Source organism: Sabethes cyaneus, chromosome 2 (genome assembly GCF_943734655.1).
Source record: "Sabethes cyaneus chromosome 2, idSabCyanKW18_F2, whole genome shotgun sequence".
Lineage (NCBI taxonomy): Eukaryota > Metazoa > Arthropoda > Insecta > Diptera > Culicidae > Sabethes > Sabethes cyaneus.
This window is the reverse complement of record NC_071354.1, coordinates 33,464,175-33,485,628: the sequence shown is the minus strand read 5'-3', so window position 1 is coordinate 33,485,628 and position 21,454 is coordinate 33,464,175. Positions and strand designations below refer to the sequence as shown.

The window sequence follows — 21,454 nt, the reverse complement described above, 5'->3', positions numbered from 1 at the left end:
TTGAGATTTTATTGCAAACATGCAAGGCCATTACAAATATTTTTTAAAGTTTTTGTCCTTCCGATGTTGTCTAAACTGAAGAGGGGGGCGGGTACGAAAGAAAAACAAAGATATTTTTTTTAATCACGCAAAAAATTAAGATTTTTAGGAATTTTTGTTTGAAGTTTCATCGTGAAAACTGAATTTATTCTTGCTTTTGATATGTAAGTTGTTATTTTCTATGTAAAAACCTTTCAAAATAAAGTTAAAATCGAAAAAAAAATTCTTGCTGGTTTTCGGAAGCTACATTATTTGTACTTCCATTTTTATTTCGTGCTAGAAGTGTACACACTTTTTTCGAGTTCTTTAGGCTGTAAGACCCACAGGTAAGGCCATTACAAATATTTTATGAAGTTTTTGTCCTTCCGGTGTTCGGCCACTGAAGGAGGGGGGGGGGCGAAAAAAAAACAAAGTGAATTTTTTAAACGAGCAAAAAAACATGGATTTTAAGAATTTTTATTTAAGGTTTAAACGTGAAAACCGAATTTATTCTTGCTTATAATATATACGTTATTATTTTCTATGCAAAAATATACGAAAAACGAAGGAAACTTTTTTTGGACGATTTTCGGAAATTCCATTGTTCGAATTTCCATTTCTGTTTCGTGCTAGAAGCGTTAATTCAACTCGGAGACTCATTTTTCGAGTTTTTCAGACTGAAGAACCCTCAGACAATTGATTTTATAAAAAGAAATTTGACTCATATCCTACAAATTATTTTTTTGCCCCCCGATTTTTCAAGCCAATTCCAAGGGGGAGGGGAGACAAAAACTTTAAATATGATTTGCAATGGCCTAATTGATTTTATACACAATTTTTTTACTCAAATTTGACAAAAAGATTTTTGCCCTCCGATTTTTAGAGCTAATTTTGAAGGGCGGGAGGACTAAAATTTTAAAAATAATTTGCAATCGCCTTAGTTACAAATGTAAAGGCATCAGTTTGTCTCACTGTTCCCCAATTGGTAGGAAGCGATCTCATGCAATAAATTTAATTTGGCTTTGATATGCATTTTGTTGTTGAAAATCACCTGAAAATGATCACAATAAAATCTGCTTGGAATCAAACTCCGACTTGCCTATTTCTTAACATATAAAACGTGCCGCAGGGTAGCAACTTGGAACCGTTCATTGCTTAGTCTCTTTTCTGGGTCAATTGGATTAACTTAGAATTTTTTTTTTAATTTGGCGGGCATTCTTGCATGTAATTATTTTAGTAGGTGTTCAAGTGTTACTACAAGAACGTGCAATCATTTTACTGACAGATTGCTCTCCAGATTAAATAACTACCTCTTATAGCTCAAATGGATATAAATAAATAAAATTACAAATGTAGATCCATATCGATGTATTAACATGTACCATGTATAACCTTTCACCTCTTTTCGGGACATTTGGCTGGAAGTAACTACACACATTGCCTTTTGCGACTAGCAAAAGCCATTTCACTCCCCCTCACCGTATCATACGGACGCTCCACCGAACCAACGCAACGGCAGCAAATGCAAATCTTGACAGCATAAGAGCAACACCTATGAAAAAAGTAACAGGAAGGCAGATTTTTCGAGCGTAACAGAAGTAGGGTGTCAAACGCCGACGAAATAAATGTACAAATATGAATGAAAACTAGAAGAAAAGGATATTCGGTTTAATTAAATCTACTCCCAACGTTTGTAGCTACACACCGTCGCACCGGTTGTTGTGTAACTTTGGGTGGGGGTTGGGCAAAGGAAACAAAGAAGTACATTGGGCTTCGACAGACTTTCCATTGTTTCGCAATTCGTAATATGTGGCAGGTACAGCCCCAGTTTCCGCTATCGGAGTCCTGCTGTTGCTTCCAGTACCGTCTTTGTTGCAGCAGGTGCTCGAGGGTCGTCATGAGGAAGGTCTTACATTGCTTCATACACACACGCCGAGCCTGCAGTGTGTTTATTCGACACTTTGAGGACCTTTGACAGGCCAAAAGACAAAGCCGGTGCACAAACTTACCCCAAACGAATAGCTAGTACTGCAGCAGTCAGTGTGTGTTGCTCCATTTACACTTCATGCCGACCAAACATAAACACATCGTCGTCGTCGTCGTCGCACGCTCCGCTCCTGAACCGGAAAGGCTGTACGTAAGAAGATGACGACGGAGACCTTGGCCTGCGGAAGTGTTTTTCGTCTTTTCTATTCGGGTACCGGACGGGTCGACTGTGTCTTACTGGTTGCTAGGCCGGTCGGATTTCATGCATTTGACAGGCGGTGGTATCCATTTTCTGTGTTTCAATTTTCATTACATACTATGTACATAGAAAGGAGAGACTACCAGCGGAAGACGGCGGCAACAGTCGTTGAATGGGACTGTTAGATGTGATTTCAGGCAAATGTTTCGTTGCTAGAAGTGTAGAGATGAAACTCGAAAAAGGGTTCTTCACGTGGAAGAATGTTTACACAACAATATAGATGTTACGATTGATGTTGAGTAGATGAATTGGTCTGGGCAGTGGGTAGTTGCACTTTTTGCTGACTTGAATCGATATTCAGTGTAGTTTAATCGGAATAAGACTGTTAAGACTGTATCATAAGCTTGACAGAATAATGCCAATACAAGAAATGATTTGAAAATCGACAAGAACAGCTGACAGCTGTGCAGCAATTATCGCTTGAATATTGAATGAAGCTATTTCTTCATCAAAATAATTGATGTAACAAAGCATGAATTCGTTCCTCTGCCTGACATCAGACACACACATACAAACACGCACACCACTTCCGGCCAATAGCTTCTCTGTGGGAAGTGACTGAGGTATTCTCTAAATTAATGTGTATTTGTTCAAACTGAGCTGGATCTGAAGCGTTTCAAATTTCATCTGGAAACGATGAATTACTTTCGTCCCCCGCAAGGTATTCTTATGCTTTCCGTTCGTTGTGTCCTACACCTATCATCTAGTACCGGTACCTGGAATTGGGGAAACGCCATCTGCCGGTGTCGTTCAAAACCAAAGCTACGGACTGAAGGAAAGACAAATTTTCCCTCTATAGTTCGGATCATATTTGAAAGGCAGGCATAGGATATAAGTTGGCGACACGTGAGCAATGAATGGCGTCGGGGGGGTAGCTTGGAAGGAACTGGCGATGAAGCCTGTAGGTGGGATTGTTCAGGACTACGAGAAAGTCAATTTGAGTATATTGGAGCGTTTCTTGTTTCGAATGTGCCAAAGTAGCTTCTCTCCGATAGCTTCTGCCAGCGGGGATTTGAGCGTGTCGTAAAGGTTCAACCTGTGTGCTTGCTTCGAATCGGGCTCGGGGTTGTTGTGACAGTCATCGTTGCGACAGACAGATCTGTTTTACGGTTGCAAGCGATGCTGTCGTTGTTTTGTTGAATTTATGCTCGTTAAAGTGTAAGCCCCGATAGCTTGTCACGTAATTCTCGAGGATTTAAATTGATTAAAACGGACTGTAAAATGTGCTGCTGCTTTCTCACCTTGCTGCCTGCCTGCCTGCCAGCCTGCCGTGTGTCTAATGTGATAAATGTGACAAAATTTGAAAGGTGAAATTTACTGCGACGTTTGGTTCGACATGAGTGCGATGAGTGTGCCGTTTGATGTAACCCCGTTTGATGTATGCTTCCGGAGGTGACACTTTGTTTAGTGTTCTGTGATTGCGTAATAATGAAGCAATCCTAAACGATTGATCACCGATGGCTTGCAGCCATTCAAAGTGAACGGAGGCTGTGAAAATGACGTAATTATTTAATTAATGTACCTACTGCAGCTCATCAACAATTAAGTTCTCCGAGACAGGTGACTTCAAACATACAAATCACGTTGATACAGCTTTACCATGGATTTGACATGATGGAGAATCATTAAAGTGAAAATCGGTTTGTGTCAACCATGAAGAAAAATATCTTCTATCAAAATTGACATGAAATTCGCACTACATCAGGAGAGTTTCGTGGCAAATGACGAAATAATATCTTCTAATCATTTTGACTTAAAATTCACTAGTCATTTTTAGAATTTTTTTGCCATTTCTTCTTACGATTTAATTTCCAGGTAGTTCGACAATTATTAGGAAATTTCTAGTTCAAGAATTTGAATGAAATTCTAATTTATAAAAACCTACAATTTTTACTTTTCCTGCTCAGAAAAATACCTCTACCCCTACCTCATCCACTTAACCACAGTACTAAACTGATAGAGAACGTAAATTTACACTTTTTTGATTCACAATAAAAAAATAAAATGATATTTTGATATTTACAGCTTCCCAACCCCCCCTTCTACTTCCTCTCTCCGTTAGCCACTAAGCAAAACCATCAGCACAGCAACACTCCCCGTACCCGAAAACTTGAGCGTACAACTTTTCAGTTTTTCCGTTCAGTCTAATAAAAACCAATCTCTCCCACACTTACCTAATACCTAATTTTATTTTATCCTCCCAATTCTATCACTCCCCGTACATGCATCACATACTTCCCCATGCGACGATTAATATTTTTATATGACTGTTCTTTATTCCTACAACCGGGGGCCGGGGGGGGGTGTCTCCGTAGCCGCAAGTTTACCGAGGTGAGTGGTCGTGGGTTCGAATCTTAGTAGAATCATGCCATTCGATGTCAAGTGACTTTAGCATGGGTTTATTCTCAGGCCCCACATTTACCCTTCCTTCACGCTAAATTCTATATTTACCTTCTGAAGCCTCTTGACAGTGTAAATGTCCCTCCTATAGTTAAGTGTACTGGAATCTCTCTCATCTGTAGCGTTTCACATTCAACGGGCGTAATGAAGTATCATGCAAGGACACTTGGTCATCCTGGACAAGTCAGCCAAATCTGGGTCTGGGGCTGTCTCGCAAGATTCAATTCAATTGCTTCAATTTATTTTTCAAAATTTGCCATGAAAAGCTCTCGCAAATAGAGACGATAGGGGACTTCTCAGCGATCCTCCTTCTGGTTTGTTTACAGAAGTTGCGCCGAAATGTAAAATGATTTGTTCTATTTGCTATTTGTTCTATTTAATTGCATGAATGAGTCCCAATGATTTCAACTAAATTTTCCAAGGCAACAAAAATCAATCTACTTTTCATCAAGGGCACCTTCGAGCCATCGAAAAGCAAGCTGTTGGGGTCCCTGTAGCCGCAGTGCTACTTGGTCCGACTTGGAACGTTACTGAAGGACTAGATACTACGTCAAAGAATTTCCGAATTGATTCCTTAGCAACAGTACACGAGATTCCGTAGAAAATTTGATATGCTCAGTCAGCGTCAAACCATACGAATTAACAGCTTTTCCGATTGTCAGGAAAATCTATAAGCAAACCTAAGGGGTACTTATGGGAAATCGGCTTTCATCTTTGTTCTGTAAGCCTTATATGGGGCGAGGAGGTGACAGAAATTTGGAAAATAATTTGGAATGGCCTAACAAAAACTGATACGAGAATTATTAGAAAAATTACGTCATTATGAAACAAACAGAAATGAAAAGATACAAAAAGGACCCCAAAGAGACGCAAAACAAAAAAAACGGACGCAGAAATGAACAATTATACAGGAGCCATGCCTTAAATGATATAAATTATTGTAGTTTGTAGTCATTGTAGTGGACCCCCAAACTGATATAAAAATGGCACACAAATAAAGAACGAAAAATTACATACATAAATATGCTACTAACATGATACAAAGAAACACAAAATACAAAAAGATACAAGTAGTGACACAAGAATGAAATTAGAAACATTAAAAAACTACGCACCAATAATACAAAAACGACACAAAAAGTAAACAAAAATGACAAAAAAGGTGAATAAATCTATACCTATAAAAATGGATTTCTGTCTGTCTGTCGGTATGTTCCTTATAGAATCGAAAACTACTGAACCAATCGGCGTAAAAATTTGCATGCAGGGGTTTTTGGGGCCAGGGAAGGTTCTTATAATGGTTAGAGACCCCTCCCACCACTAAGAGGGGGGGGGGTCTTCCATACAAATGAAACACAAATTTCTGCATAATTAGAGAACTAATCAAGCAAATTGAACCAAATTTAGCATGTGGGAATTTTCGGAGGCAAGAGTTTTTCTATGATGAATTGAAAATACGTAAGAGTTAGAAATTTGAAATGTTTAGAAAAGTTATGTGAAATAATCTATCTTTAATGTTTTGAAACTAAGAAAAGGAAAACAAACTTATTTAAAAAATGATTACTTGAATTTTTGTTACGGTATCATCTGAACATTGGACGACCCTTTCAAAAGATGCATCATGTTTTCATTCAAAAGTTGCTGAACACTTCATTAAGCTAGAGTATTCCGTTTAAGCGCAATCATTTTTGTACGTCTAAAGTCGCTTTCTGGACCATAGTACACTCCGTACACTCATTTTAGGAGTTATTTGGGTTGTAAAACCCACAGATAATTGATTTTATACAAAAAACTTTGACTCATATCCAACAAATTATTTTATTGCCCCCCGATTTTGAGAGCCAAATTCAAAGGGAGGAGTGACAAAAACTTTAAAATAAAATTGTAATGGCCTAACTGCTAAAATAAATCACCCAAGTAGTACTTTGAGTTTTATTGTACTCTTATAACGGCATTTGTGACCAATTTAGGTCACGGAAACCATAATAAGTGTGTAATAAAACCTTCAATTGCTCACTTGTATTTCACAGTTTTTGTGCGTGCGTGCGTCGGTATATTTTGTCCAACAGTTTTTTTTTCAAATGCGTGGGGTTTCAAGACTACAACGCCGTCGAATTGTAAACAAATGCTGAAAAGAATCACGATTGTCACTAAGAATGGTAACGAAAAAGGAAGATTGAAGGCAAAAAAGTCGTTCGAATAGCAAACAGGGCGTTCGGTGACAATATCTCATTTGAGTTTAAACCAAAAACGGGTCGAAAAGAAGGTCCTGCCAACCCTCGTCGGGTTACTCGTACTCAAGCAGCACAGTCTTGGCACTTATAATTGAAGCAATTATTTTATGACTAGAGTTAGGCAATTTTCAGTTGGTACAACTACTTTGTAACAACTATGCTAGTAGGGTATAAACATGCAAAAGCAAAAGAAGAATGTTTCAATACGGGATGTAGTCAAAAAGTACTCATTTAACCAGCTGCAGACGACTGACTGTGCTCAGCAGTTAGGTCTTTGAACGCGGTCGGAATCTAGACGATTATGCACCGAACTTTCCATACCATTTGTCGCTACGGTAGCACAATATTGTGCGGATTCTGATGCTGGGATAAGCGATATTCTGAATGTGCTAAGGGCATTTAACCGTCACAGAAATCAACAGAAAGTTAGGAATCTACAAATCTGTAAGAAGCCAAAGTAGTCAAAACGAACAACAAAATAAGAAGCATCGATCGGTCCGAGCGGACGAAAGCTGTACGATACGATCCTTGTTGCTTGCTGAAGTTACGAAGTGAATGGACGACGAACAAATACCTGAATTTGGACTACAAATCCTTTTCAGAGTCACAGTATTATGCTATGTGAGAAGGGCAAGTATTAGCCTACTGTGTTACCTGAATCATAACGAACCCCTATTTCCGAAATTCTAAAGTCTCTCATGCTTTTCTTTTTGGAGTAATCATGTAATTTCTTATGTTATGTAGTTGATATTTGTATACTCTATTCGAATTTATGATCAATTAAACGAAAAACCACCAAGTTGGTCAGTTGCGAGACCCTCCTCCGTATATAACGTATATTCGTTATGAGTCAGGTAACACAGTAGTCTGAAGCATCCATTTAAGTCGAAAATTGCGATAAAAATGTTATTTAGTCTGGAAATCCCTCTAATTGCCCGCAAATTAGACTAATTGAAGAATTTTGTGTGTTAAAACTTAACTCTAAGAAAGGTCTCAGAACCTGTGCTGAACCTAATGAAGAACGTTCGCAAAGTAAAGTGCGCCAGATTGCTAGAGATTCTAGTAAAATATTTTTTTTTGCGCCAGAACATCAAGAACTGAGAACGTATAATAGTTATGACCTAAATAATACGTATAATAGTTATGCCATTACAATGAGACTATACAAAAACGGGTAGCCAAATAAAATTGGAACAACTTAATTCAGTTAAAAATTTATCTGATCAATACAAAATTGTGCCGAATGAAGATGAAAAATAGCCTACAGATAGACAGGATACGGTGGTCACTTACAAAACTAATCAACATCTATAACATTATTGAATCAAGTACATTTCATGCAACGATTATATACCCAAAGCATTGGCCGTACCAGCAAAGTCACGTACCAACCGATGATTGCCGAGTCGTAACTCAAGTCCAACAGCAAAATAATAACTTACTTCAGAATGTTTTCCCCCATCACTTAAGTGCCTGTTCAAATTTGTTTTCCATTTTGAACGCAGCATAATTGTTTAATTGACCATCATTCGGTTGCAGTACCGAACGACTCAAGTAGCCACTAGGGGCTCTGGCAGTCCATCCAGTACCAGCTTCCCAGCCCCGTACCTGCACCATTCACCATCGTAGGCGCTGGGAAAAAAGGTATCTGTTTGTTTAGGACTTTCAGTCCGGTTCAGTCGTCCGTTATGCATCACGATCCACTGCCCCGGAATGATGAGATACTCAGAAAATAAAACACAACATTCAGTTACTGGTCCGAAGCTGGTACGAAGGATCCTTTTCGGTCCGATCAGTCTGACCGTTTCATCAGTGAAAGAATACTGGGAACGGTGTCCAAGCAATGTACTAATACATATATTTCACTTATTATAACCGAACGAATTGAGTGATGATCCGTTCAAGCAACCCTGTTGTTACTGAGGAACTAAAAAAATAAATAATCAAAAGAATTGGTGTATTACCGATCGTAAAATGTATATTTCAACGATTAAACATTATCGAAATGCTTTCGTCAATATTGGTTAAACCGTTTCCATAGCAAATTATTTATTTAAAACAACCGAACGGGATGAAATTATAATTCATCATAGGTTTGTGCTCATGGCACAATTCGGCAAACAAATAATAACCTGGTTATTACATATTTTCCGTTCTGGCAGACCCCACCCACCCACTCTCAAACGGACGATGTTTGTTCCTGTCAGCTCTTTTGTTTTGAATCACTATGTTCAGGTGAATTAATTATTATCACTATCGCGCCGATTGCTGGATGCTCCTGGCACCGTCATTCGTTCGCTTTCCCCGTTTGCTTGCGAAAGCATGCTGCCATATTGTTGTCCTTCCCGGTTCAGTAGCTACCGCTGCCGCCGAAGGCGGTACAACAGCACCGGGAGGCAGGAATGTGACGAGATAACGAACATAAAATTTAATTCACGACTCAATTTATCCGAAATAATCACATTAATTTTACCGAAGGCCGAGCGAACATGAACGATCTGTGTTTTTCCGAGTGCACTCGGAGCTGAACGCACGTGTGTGGCAGGGGGAAGGTAATTAAATTTACCTTTTCATTTTCTATTCATCCGAGAATGTTGGATGGTTAACTGCAGCAGCATCAGCCCCAACAGCAGCAGCAGCATTAACATCATCATAGAGGTGGTTCCGGAGCGTGCAATAGCCAGTAGCGGTGTGGTCCATTGGTGCAATTAGCGTATGGAGGAACAAATTACGTTCGGATTTATGGGAAAAGCTGGCCGGATTTCTATTTGTCATATATTTGTCCCATGGTGCTGTCAACGGTTGCAACGGTGATATCTAGTAAATTGGTTCCGAGTGGGAATTAAATACGGCGGTTGAGTGGACTTTCGAGTATCGGAAAAATGTCCAGTTTGATTATGTTACTTCTAAAGTGGACGGGAATGTAGATAATTTGAATTGAAAGAACTTTCGTTGCCAGAGAAAAAATCGTTTTGGCTCATAAAGTAGTAAAGTACAATGCGGCTCCAGAACAGATAAACTGATGGAGGCGCATTGTTACCCGTAAATGAACTGTACCAGAAGTAGAAAAACTGCCGAGTTTAACCTCTATTTTTTCCTTTCAAACTCAATCATATTATCAATTGACAGTATTCCAAAGATGTCACTTTACACTCTGCAGTAATTCAATTCACTGACCGCAGTCGTTCATGCAATCCTTGGAACGATGAAAAAAAAATCACTCGCACATAGCGCACGAATCGGTGAGAAATCGATCGAAATCAGCGTCTAACGAACAATAAGCAAAAAGCTAGAATAACAGTGTTAAACCACAACACTTTCGCCGCACCGGAAGACAAGCAAAAGAATTAACACTGATCGGCGGGCGCCGCTGCCATCACCAACCGACCAACCGTCAACAATCACAATCAGCAGAGCAGCAGAGTCCGATGTCGGAACGGAACGGAATGGAACGGAACGGAAGTTCAACAACTCTCTCGCTGCTGTCTCCCCGGGGGCGGGGAAAAGTGGAGGATTTGATTTAATTTCAATTACGTACATTTTCCGATGACTTTGTCTTGCCAAACAAAAATAGCGGCGGAACCGAACCGAAGACCGAACAACCCGGACTGCGGTGTGCAAGTCTGTCTGATTTAACCGTCCCCGGATGGGGCGAAACATGACATGATGGCGGCAGCGGCGGCGGCGGCATCGACTGCTCGCGTATCCGTGTGGGCATGTTTGTTTCGACTTTTACTTTCTAGTTTCTGGTTGGTTTAGCAATGTTGGCAATGGTGGTGGTGAATTTTCGCTGTATTTCGTTTAGACTTTTTCCACCTTCCTGCATCCAACACGTTTTTCCACGTACAATGTTCATATACTGGTTGGTTTGAGCAGTGAATTAGCCGCTGCTGCTGCTGTTGCTCCGATGGGGAAAAAATACGTAAGGGAAACTTTTCAGTTTCAACCTCAACTGCAACATCAGCAGCAGCAGCAGCACAGCAGCGAAAACCATGGCGAAATCGTTCGACTGTTGGCGTGTTGGAAATCTTATTTTGATTTAACACGTGCAACTTTTCTCATTTTGGTTGCCTTTCCGCTTGAGTCGTCCTCCTCCTCCTCGCAAAGCTTCATTTCATTTTTCTCCGACTTTGACTTGATAGCAGGTGTCGGATAATGATGGAAGTTAACTTCTGCCTCCGAACGTTAGTTGAATCCAATTAAACTGGCAAAAGTCGGTTACCTTGTTTGCACTTTTAATGAAGTATGTGTAGGCTCTGTCTGCCGGGCCGGGGAAGTTCGATCTAAGACAATCGCGTTTGGAAGTCGCACCGATCTTTGCAATTTTATTGATGAAATTTGTTTGCAGAGTTATCGCTGGTTAGCCAAAGTTTTCAATGAAATTTATTAAAATTAATGAATTTTATTTAAAAACTGACCTAGAAAGCATGGACGCAACAAGATTTTAGTATCAATAAAAAAAAATGTTAGAATTCAATTTTTATTACATCTCAAGTAACAATGATTTGGTTGTTTGTGTACACACAAATGTTTTAGTATACACTTCTGATGCCCATTCTTTAGCTAGAAAGCGGGTGACAAAGCGGAAAGCAAAAATCGCCGTGATTGTATAACGTTTCGCGAAAAACCCTAAGCGGAATGTACCATTTCACGGAAAACTTTTTCGTGGAAAATACCATTTCGCAGGGGTGATCCTCTCCTTACTCGCGGTCGCTCATTTGGACCCAACTGAAGGAAAGTAATAGAGGTCAACCAGTAGACATAGGAAAACAAATAAACCTAGACAGAGGTGATTTCTGCGGCGAGCTGCCTTCCGACGGCGGGTCGCCGGAAACACTCGCAGCCTACGGCCGTCTCGCCCTGAATCATCTAGTGTTATTATAGATAGTTTTTTTGTGGTCCTATTAGGCCATTGCAAATTATTTTTAAAGTTTTTGAAACGGAGTTCAAAAATCGGTGGACAAAAAATAATTTGTGGGATGTAAGTCGAATTTTTTTTAATAAAATCAATTGTCTGTGGGCTCTACAGCCTAAAGAACTCGACAAATAAGCGTAGGGAGTGTTAACGCGTCTAACACCAAACACAAATGGAAATTCAAACAATAGAATTTCGTAGGTTTTTGCATGGAAAACAATAACATATATATAAAAAGCAAGAACAGATTTGGTTTACACGTTTAAACTTTAGGTAAAAACGCATTAGTTTTGCTCGATTAAAAAATTCTCTTTCCGTTCAGTTGCCCAATACTGGAAGGACAAAAACTTGATAAAATATTTGTAGTAGCCTTATTGGCTTATATTTTATGGAAGAGTCTAAAATTTCTCGAGTTCGATTAGTTCTTAAGTTACGCAAAAATATCTGTTTTATTTGTATGAGAGTCCTTATCCCACTACCACAGGAGTGAGGGGTCTCAAACCATCATAAAATAAATTCATGCCACTAAAATCCCCCACATGCCAAATTTGGTTGCACGGAAAGAAATCCGATTACGATACCATGAATGAAATCATGAAGTTTGAATTGCTGTCAAATCATGACTGAACTGCCATATCAGGCAGCACAAAATCATGAATAATAGTTCATGATATTGAGTTACGTTGTACTGCAAGAAGCTCGTGATATTATGATTATTATTCATGGTGTATTTTCATAAAACATAAGCTTAAAACCTGAAATCATGAGTCATTTTGCTCATATTGGAGATTAAATTTCTATCCGTGTGCATTTGCTTGGTTAGTTCTCGAGTTATAAGGAAATTTGAATTTCATTTGTATGGGTGCCCACACCACCCCCCTCTTAAAGGAAGGGGGGGTCATTATTCACCATAGAAAAATTTCTGTCTAGTAAGACTCCACATGCCAAATTTGGTACCATTTGCTTGGTTAGTTCTTGATTTATGAGGAAATTTGTATTCCATTTGTATAGGAGACCTCCCTCTTAGAGGGTAGAGGGGTCTCAATACTTCATAGAAAAAATTACAGCTTCTAAAAACCCTCATATGCCAAATTTGGTTCCATTTACTTGATTACCCAAGAAACATTTATGCGCTGAATAAACATTTTAGCAGCCATGATTATTCAGCCATAGCTGAATATGCATCGAATAAAATTTATGTAAACAACTGTATAATACTTATTCAGCCGAAATTGGAGAACTTAAACAACCTATTTTATTCGAGGCGGAAAAACACTTGCTAAGCAGTTATATCGCCTCTGTGCGCCTTGTTTCCAGCTTTGCTCAAATTGGTTATTTAAAAACGCTCAAAAGCCTCTATTAAGCTGCATTACCGCTTCAAAGCCGCTATTAGCAAGCCCGAAGCTTGACTTAGATGTTTAAGAGCTGAAAAAAGGTTTTTATTTCTAATACTAAACCATAGTTCAGCCACAGGTTGAATAAATTCAGCTAAAAAACGTTTGATCAGCCTGGAATTGTTACTTGGGTAGCTGCTTTCAAAGCTGTAAAGGAGCTTAATAGAGGCTTTTGCATGTTTTTAAATAACCAATTTGCGCAATGCTGTCAATTCTATTTTTAGAACAAGAAATAGTTTTGCAATGCTTTTTCAGTCGATTAATCAACGTCTTATCAACCTTTATGCAGCCAAAAAATGATCAATTTTTAAATTTCAAAAAGAATAGAACGCGTCATATTTATTTTGCTATGGCGTCGTATGCTATGTTTTAAATTTTGAATAACTTGATTTCGTATATGCAAGCTAATTAAAATTGCATGTCGACATCTTTCGGGAATTGAACCGTAATCTTCTACCTTCCACCTGTGGCTGAACTATGGTTTAGTTTTAGAAATAAAAACCTTTTTTCATCTCTTAAACATGTATATTTAGTGATTTTATCAAGCTTCGGGCTTGCCAATAGCTGCTTTCGAAGCTGCAATGGAGCTTAATAGAGGCTTTTGCGCGTTTTTAAATAACCAATTTGCGCAAAGCTGGAAACAAGGCGCACAGAGGTTATATAAAGGGCGATATAATTGTTTAACTAGTGTTTTTCTGCCTCAAACGAAATAGGTTGTATAAGTTCTCCAATAAGAATAAGCTGAAATAAGTATTATAGAATTGATTACATAAATTTTATTCGATGCATATTCAGCTATGACTGAATAATAATGCCTGCTAAAATATTTAATCAGCGCATAAATGTTTCGTGGGAGGGCTGTTTATTAAGATGATAAATCGATTATTCAGCTAATATAGCACAATTATTGAGAATATTGTAGGGTTGTGGAAAGGTTGAAGATGCGCCTAATCTGCTTGTGACACTATTATGTGAAGCAGCTGATTTACAGCGCATTCGTTGGCTGCTTAATCACTTATAGAATACAGAGGCCTTCACTGCAATTTATTCAGCGTCTACCACCAGTATTCAGAGTTAAACCAGCTGTGACCGAATCAGTAGCATTTTAATTCAGCGTCGGTGTTTGTTGGGTAGTTCTCAAGATATGAGAAAATTTGTATTGGATTTGTATGGGAGCACCGCCTCTTAAATGAGGGAGGGGTTATAATTTGCCATATAAAATATTTCTGCCTCCTAAAACCCCTAAATGCCAAATTTGATTCCATTTGCTTGATTAGGTCTTGAGTTATGAGGAAATTTGTATTTCATTTGTTTGGGAGTCCCCTCCCCCTCTTAAATTGGAGAGGAGTCATAATTCACCATAGAAAAAATGCCTCCTAAAACCCCCACATACCATATTTGGTTCCATTTGCTTGATTAATTCTCGAGTTATGAGGAAATTTGTATTTCATTTGTCCCCAAAGAGGGGAATTCACCATAGAAAAAATTCTTACCTCCTCTTAGGGGGCGACGGGTCTCTGACTATCATAAGAACCTTTCCCGGAATTAAAAATCCCTGCATGCAAATTTTCACGCCGATCAATTCAGTAGTTTACGTTTCTGTAAGGAACATACGGACAGACAAACAGAAATGCATTTTTTTATATATAAGGTTTTACATAATTCATTCTAATGCTGGTTCCTAAATGGAAATAACATCAGTAATAGAAGAAACGTAGGAACAAAATATTAAAATTTTTAGTTAATTTTATACATTCATAGGAGAAAAAAAAGTTTCGACGTCTTAACGGGGACATGAATAATCATTCGACCGTATTACGCAGTTGCAAATATTTATCAATGCAGGCTGCGGGAAAAGCGCGGCGCTAGGTAGCGGTCGGTTTTTGGGATTTGGCGACGCGTTCCCGCTAAAACCACTGCGCATTGGTTGTTTGATCTCGAGGGTTGGCAGGCGGGTGCGACTCTATGGTTTGAAGTATCTGTCGACTACTGCGAACGCCCACGTCGTTATGCGTTCAGTCTACTCTGTAGAGTGGACGACATTACCTGTCTCGTCGAGTAGAATTGCCGTTTGAGGTCTTCCTGATTCTGTACAGTTTTTATTGCTGGGAGTTTTATTTCTGTTATTTTTATGTCTCTTTGCTTCATTTTGGATTATTTTTGTTCAAATTTTGAATTATTTTTGAATTCCCTACGATAAAACTGAACCTTGTCGTGGTGTAGGGCTTTTTAACTAATCAGTAAATGAACAGCGGTCACGTTTACTTCTGAATGTGGGTATATATCAAAATACTTTTGTGATTTCAAGTGGGACTCGGGGTAAAAATTTACCAAATGTGATTGTTGCGTTGTTCAGAAAGTGCTTTTATTCCGTTTAAGAATAAGGCCAGTATGGGGATCTCTGACAATAGATGAAGTTTTCTAGGATTCATCCCTATTTATCACAACTGTCACAAATATCTCCGAAAAATGTCGGATTGCTTGAGTTGGTCGGGGGCTTAGGGTTAGTAAGGGGATCTAAGCGGGATTCCAGATCCGATTGGATGCCGAAGGACCACTCTAATGATTACGGGTAATAGCACTTCTTAGGTAGCAGATGGGAAAATTAGGTCAATTCGTGTCGCGTGTTCGAGTTTCGGCTAGGCGGTGCTGCTAGATAGAGTAGAATTTTTGCACTGGCCCCGTGGCTGTCCTGAGCTCTGATGGACGCCCGCGGGCTCTGTCGATGGGAAGGGGTCGAGTCTTAAAGAGACGTTTAAGCCCAGAGCTTTACAGCACTTTGGTCTCGGGGGTTGGAAGGCGGGCGAGTCTCTATATTTTGAAGCTTCTGTCGACTACCGCGAACGTCCAGCTTGTGCTGCGCTCAATTTACTTTGTATCGTGGGAATGCACTGTGAATGCTAAGGGGATGAAAGATTAAATTTGCCCTGATAAGTTGATAACCACTAATGCTCCGAAATTTGTCTTACCTATTGGTTCATTTATGGTTGTTTGTGTTGGAAAACTGAAAGCGGGCGCGCGGTTGAAGACCGGTGCTAGGCGGGGCTGACGAATCCTCCACTTCTTCACTAGGGATGCTTTACCGGTTTTACCGAAACCGGTTTTACCGGTATTACCGTGTTATTTTTCAATACCGAAATACCGGTTTTTACGTGATCAAAAACCGGTATTTTCGGTATTTTTTTACATGGTAAATTTAATGAAAAATAACTCAAGAAGCTTCCATTGCCGTTCAGATTGTTAACGTATAGCGCGAATTCAATTCAAAGATTCGAGGTTCTGAAAATAACAGCTCAATTCTTCTTCTTCTTCAGCAGCATAGAGCCGGGGTGGCTCGTGCTGTTTCAAGCACTCGTCTCCATTCAACTCGGTCTTGGGCCACTCGTCGCCAATTTCCTAGCCGTCTCAGAAGTCGCAAATCGCTTTCGATCTGGTCGAGCCATCGTGCGCGTTGGGCCCCCCTGTTCCTGGTGCCGGTGGGGTTGTTGAAGAGGACCGTTTTCGTCGCACTGTCGTCCGGCATCCTTACGACGTGTCCGGCCCACCGTAGCCTGCTAACTTTCGCTAGATGTACGATGGGAGTCTCTCCAAGCAGTGCCTGTAGCTCGTGATTCATACGCCTCCGCCACTCTCCGCTTTCAGTTTGTACTCCGCCAAATATCGTCCGCAGCACTTTCCGCTCAAACACGGCAAGGGCGCGTATGTCCTCCGTAAGCAGCGTCACAGCTTCAAGTCCATAAAGAACTACCGGTCTAATAATGGTTTTGTACATTGTTAGCTTCGTGCGGCGGCGTATGCTTCCTGATCGCAGCGTTTTACGAAGGGCAAAGTAGGCCCGATTTCCCGCTTGGATGCGCCGCTGGATCTCCTTACTAGTGTTGTTGTCCGCGGTCACCAGCGATCCCAAATACACGAACTCTTCTACCACTTCTAGTTCGTCGCCGTCAACGGTTACCGTCCGTGGGAGGCGCGCATTTGTTTCCTTTGAGCCTCTTCCTTTCATGTATTTGGTCTTCGACGCATTTATTTTTAGCCCAATTCTCCTAGACTCCGCTTTCAGTCTGGCGTAGATTGCCTCCGCCGTCGCAAAGTTCCTGGCAATGATATCGAAGTCATCTGCAAAGCCTAGAAGTTGGCTACTCTTGGTAAAAATCGTGCCTCTCGTTTCAATGCCCGCTCGTCGGATCACCCCCTCAAGAGCGATGTTGAACAGCATGCAGGATAGACCGTCACCTTGTCTCAACCCTCGTCGCGTCTCGAAGGGACTCGAGAGTGTCCCAGAGATGCGTACGAAACACATCACTCGATCCAATGTAGCTCTGATCAGTCGCGTCAGTTTGTCCGGAAAACCGTATTCGTGCATTATCTGCCATAGCTTGTCTCGATCGACTGTATCGTATGCTGCTTTGAAATCGATAAATATGTGATGCGTGGGCACGTTGTACTCCCGACATTTCTGCAAGATCTGTCGGATAGTAAACATTTGGTCCGTAGTTGCGCGAGCCCCCATGAAACCCGCCTGATAATTCCCTACGAAACCTTGTGCTATCGGTGACAGCCGGCGTAACAGGATCTGGGAGAGTACCTTGTAGGCGGCGTTTACCAGCGTAACACCACGATAGTTGCAGCAGTCTAGCCGATCACCCTTTTTGTAGATGGGACAAACCACTCCTTCCATCCATTCCTCCGGTAGCTTTTCCTCCTCCCAAATCCTCGAAATAACCCAGTGTAGAGCCTTTGCTAGCGTTTCCCCGCCATGTTTATAAAGCTCTGCCGGTAGGCGGTCCTTCCCAGCGGCTTTATTGGTCTTCAGCAACCTGATTTCTCGTTTGACTTCTTGGATATCAGGTGCTAGGACATCACTATCTTCCATGGGCGCTCTTAGGTTAATTTCCGTTCCGCCTCCCTCTGCGACTTCGCCATTGAGGTGTTCATCGAAGAACTGCTTCCACCTGTCGACCACCTCGCGCTCGTTTGTAATTAGATTCCCTCCCTCGTCCCTACACATGTCAGGTTTCGGTGTGTAGCCCTTCCGAGTTTGGTTCACCTTCTCATAAAACTTGCGCGTGTCATTAGCTCGGAATAGTTGCTCTAATTCTTCACGATCTCTGTCCTCCTTTTGGCGCTTTTTTCTCCTCAGGATCGTGGTCAACTGGTTCCTAGCTCGTCGGTACTTGGCCAGGTTCTCTCTAGTGGCAATACTTAGATAATTTTTCCAAGCATTTTTTTTCTCCTCCACCGCTTGTTGGCATTCCCCATCAAACCAATCATTTTGTGTACTCCGAGGCTCAATTATATAATTTTAACAAACGGAAAATATTTATCTAAATCTAAAGATAGTGACTTTAAGAATTAAGAATACAATTAAGAATATTGCGCAACAGTAAAAATGTGCTATACACATTGTAGCTCTTCATAAAATCTTCAGTGAAAAATTACGGATTGCTTTAAAAAATGCTATAGCATATCGCGGAAGAGGAGTTCGGTTATTGACTCGTTGTTGGCAATCCTCAACGGATAGACAGTATGACTGTTTTCTGAAACCACTATCAAAGATTGCATCGCTGTGAGCGTAGACTGACTTGTAAGAACCATTAATACTGCGAGCCGTGTGAAACGAGCTATGTAATCCAGTTTTTTCCGACCATGTTCAGTTCCTGATCAATTATTTATTCTCCGCCTTAAAATGCGTGTCTCAAAATTCACTAATGCTCTATGTCACTCAAAATAATTCGAAAAACCTGTAAATATTTCAATTACCCGGCACCACGTATCACAGATGTTTCCGCAAGAACAGGGCTTTAATAAAATTAGTAGGAAAATAAGCTGTCAATTTGGACCACAAGACCGTATCTTTTGGTATTACTCAAATTGTATGCAGTTTCCCAGTAAAGCCTGTCTCGTTTTATAGTTGACACGATAAACACTTTTTCCATACTTATTACTTTTTAAGAGAGCTAGTCAATTAGCTGTTCCAAAAAATTGAGTACCATTGATTAATGGAAACATTTTCTACAAATTTTACAATTTTTTAATTTATTTTTCTAGTATTGGCTTTTACCGGTTTTTTACCGGTTTTACCGGTATTGAATTTATCAATACCGAAAAACCGGTTTTTGAAATACCCCCTCGGTATTGGCATCTCTATTCTTCGCTATACCACATATTGCAACTCGAGTGGTACAAAAAGTCCAAAGCACATTTACAAATTCGATCTATTATTTTTCTTCTCTTCATCATCATTATCATCATCATCATCATCATCATCATTATCATCTTCATCATTATATTTAAAATATGACATTCCGGCCTTTGGCAGAGAGATCTTAGAGTCAGTTCGTGGAGTCCGCGCAGGGCCGAAACGCCTCCGCCTGCGGGTATAGGCGTGACGGCTATGCTTGGCGCTCTACCTGTGTTTTAGTGGGCGACAGTGCCTGTCTCGTCAGGTAGAACTGATGTTTGAGGTCTCCCTGACACTTTGTTGACATCACAAAAGGGCCCAGCGCAGAGTTTTATACGCTATTAAGCGACCAGTTGGATAACCCGAAAAAAGGAAAAGGAAAAGGAATTTTGAATTATTTTTGAATTATTTTTTTATTATTTTATATCATTTTGAAGCCACTTTCCTATTATTTCTGTACCGTTAATCTAACGTTGAATTGAAACGTTAGATTGTCGATATTGTTCGTCATCCTGAAGAGCAAAACGATCATTTATACAGTCACCTCTAATCCCTATTTGATGGTTGCAAATAAAATTGACTGTGTTAAGTAGTGTTTTATATATTTCACTGTTTATATATTTCTCTGAAATCTACTTATCGAAACCAATCCAAATATTGTCATATTTTAAATGGAACCCTCTGAGATGTTCTGAGTTGTTGCAAAGTTTGCTACAGCGAATTTTTGAACAAAAAACCAACTATTCGCACCGTTAAAACAATTTAGCTAGGTGGATGATTTACCTCAAACCCTATTCTAAATTTCCCGAATTACACGCAGCTGTTCTAAAAATCTCAATGATTTAATGACTAAATCAGAACCAGTTGGATGCAATTTTGGTCGTACAGTTCTTTTGATTGGACCGTTTCGCTGATTTTTTTTAAATTTTTGCCAAATTTGAGATTAAGCTAATCGCCAAAAGGCGACTGACTAGTCCTAGGGAGATTTTCACTAATGAGATTCGATTTTTTTACTGAAAAATAGCAATTAGAGAATCTCATTAATATAGATTAAAATATTTTTTGTGAGTTTCATAACGTTGTCAAAACTAGACTTCAGCCTATTTTAGAAGCCTAGAAATAAAACCGAGTTGCGGTTGCAGTTGAGCGGTACTTTCTGTCTAAATAAGCAGTTAAAGTACTCTGATCTTCTTACATTATAATCAATTATATTTGTTTTTACAGCATTGTATGCTAAACCGAAACATGACACTGCTGTTTGCATCTGAAAACACTGAAATCTTACCACCCTTTGCTGAACCGAAATAATGTGGCAGGCGACGACGTTGGGTGAGGTAATTTAGGACTCTCTTTTACAGTCCATTGCGCTCTCGGAGTCGTGTTTACCGCCGCCGCTGGCGAAGGAGGTCGATGTTGATGTCAAAAAGCTTTTAGTCAACTGGCTTGCAGGCTGGCTGGCTGGCTCGATCGCCCCCGCACTCGAGCCCAAACAGCCAGCCGTGTAGTGATTGTTTAGAGTCCGTTCACCGTTTCTACATTATCCTGTGCACCACCGGAGACGGTAGCAAAGCCGGGGCAGGTACATTGTTTTAAGCTAATTGAATTCACGACATGCCTTGGGGTGTCGTCGTTCGGCGAACCGAAGGCGGCAGCTATTTCGACCATCGTAAATCAGGTTATTTAAGACGTTTCTGTTGTAGGTATAAGAAGAGTCGGAACATGCTCTGTGTATGTGGGTTGGGGCCGTAATATTTAGATGCGACATTCGGTTGCCAAATATTGTACTAATTCAGTCATCTTTTGTTTCCATTTCATTGCAGGTTGGAGGTATCTTTCGGTAGCTATGCTGTTTGTCACCACGGCGATGCTCTGCAAGGAGCAGGGCATTACCATCACCGGTGTCTGTGCTATTTACGAGATTTTCGTCGCCCAAAAGGTGAGTGAAACTTGCATTATTCGTTGAATCTAAACAGCAATTTGGGTGGGGTAACGGACTATCGCATTAAGAGTTCCGTGTTTTCCATCTCCTTCACTTTAAATAATGTATCCAATTTAGAACCATTGCTT

General features: G+C 40.2%; 1 protein-coding gene across 1 annotated transcript in view; it reads left to right on the top strand.

The window, feature by feature from the left end:
• The window catches only part of LOC128735253 (protein O-mannosyl-transferase Tmtc3-like), a 450,482-nt gene that overhangs the window by 251,391 nt on the left and 177,637 nt on the right, over window positions 1-21,454 (top strand). The window contains exon 5 of the mRNA XM_053829747.1: window positions 21,208-21,323. Coding sequence (XP_053685722.1) covers window positions 21,208-21,323 — 116 coding nt within the window. The remainder of the gene's footprint in view (window positions 1-21,207; window positions 21,324-21,454) is intronic.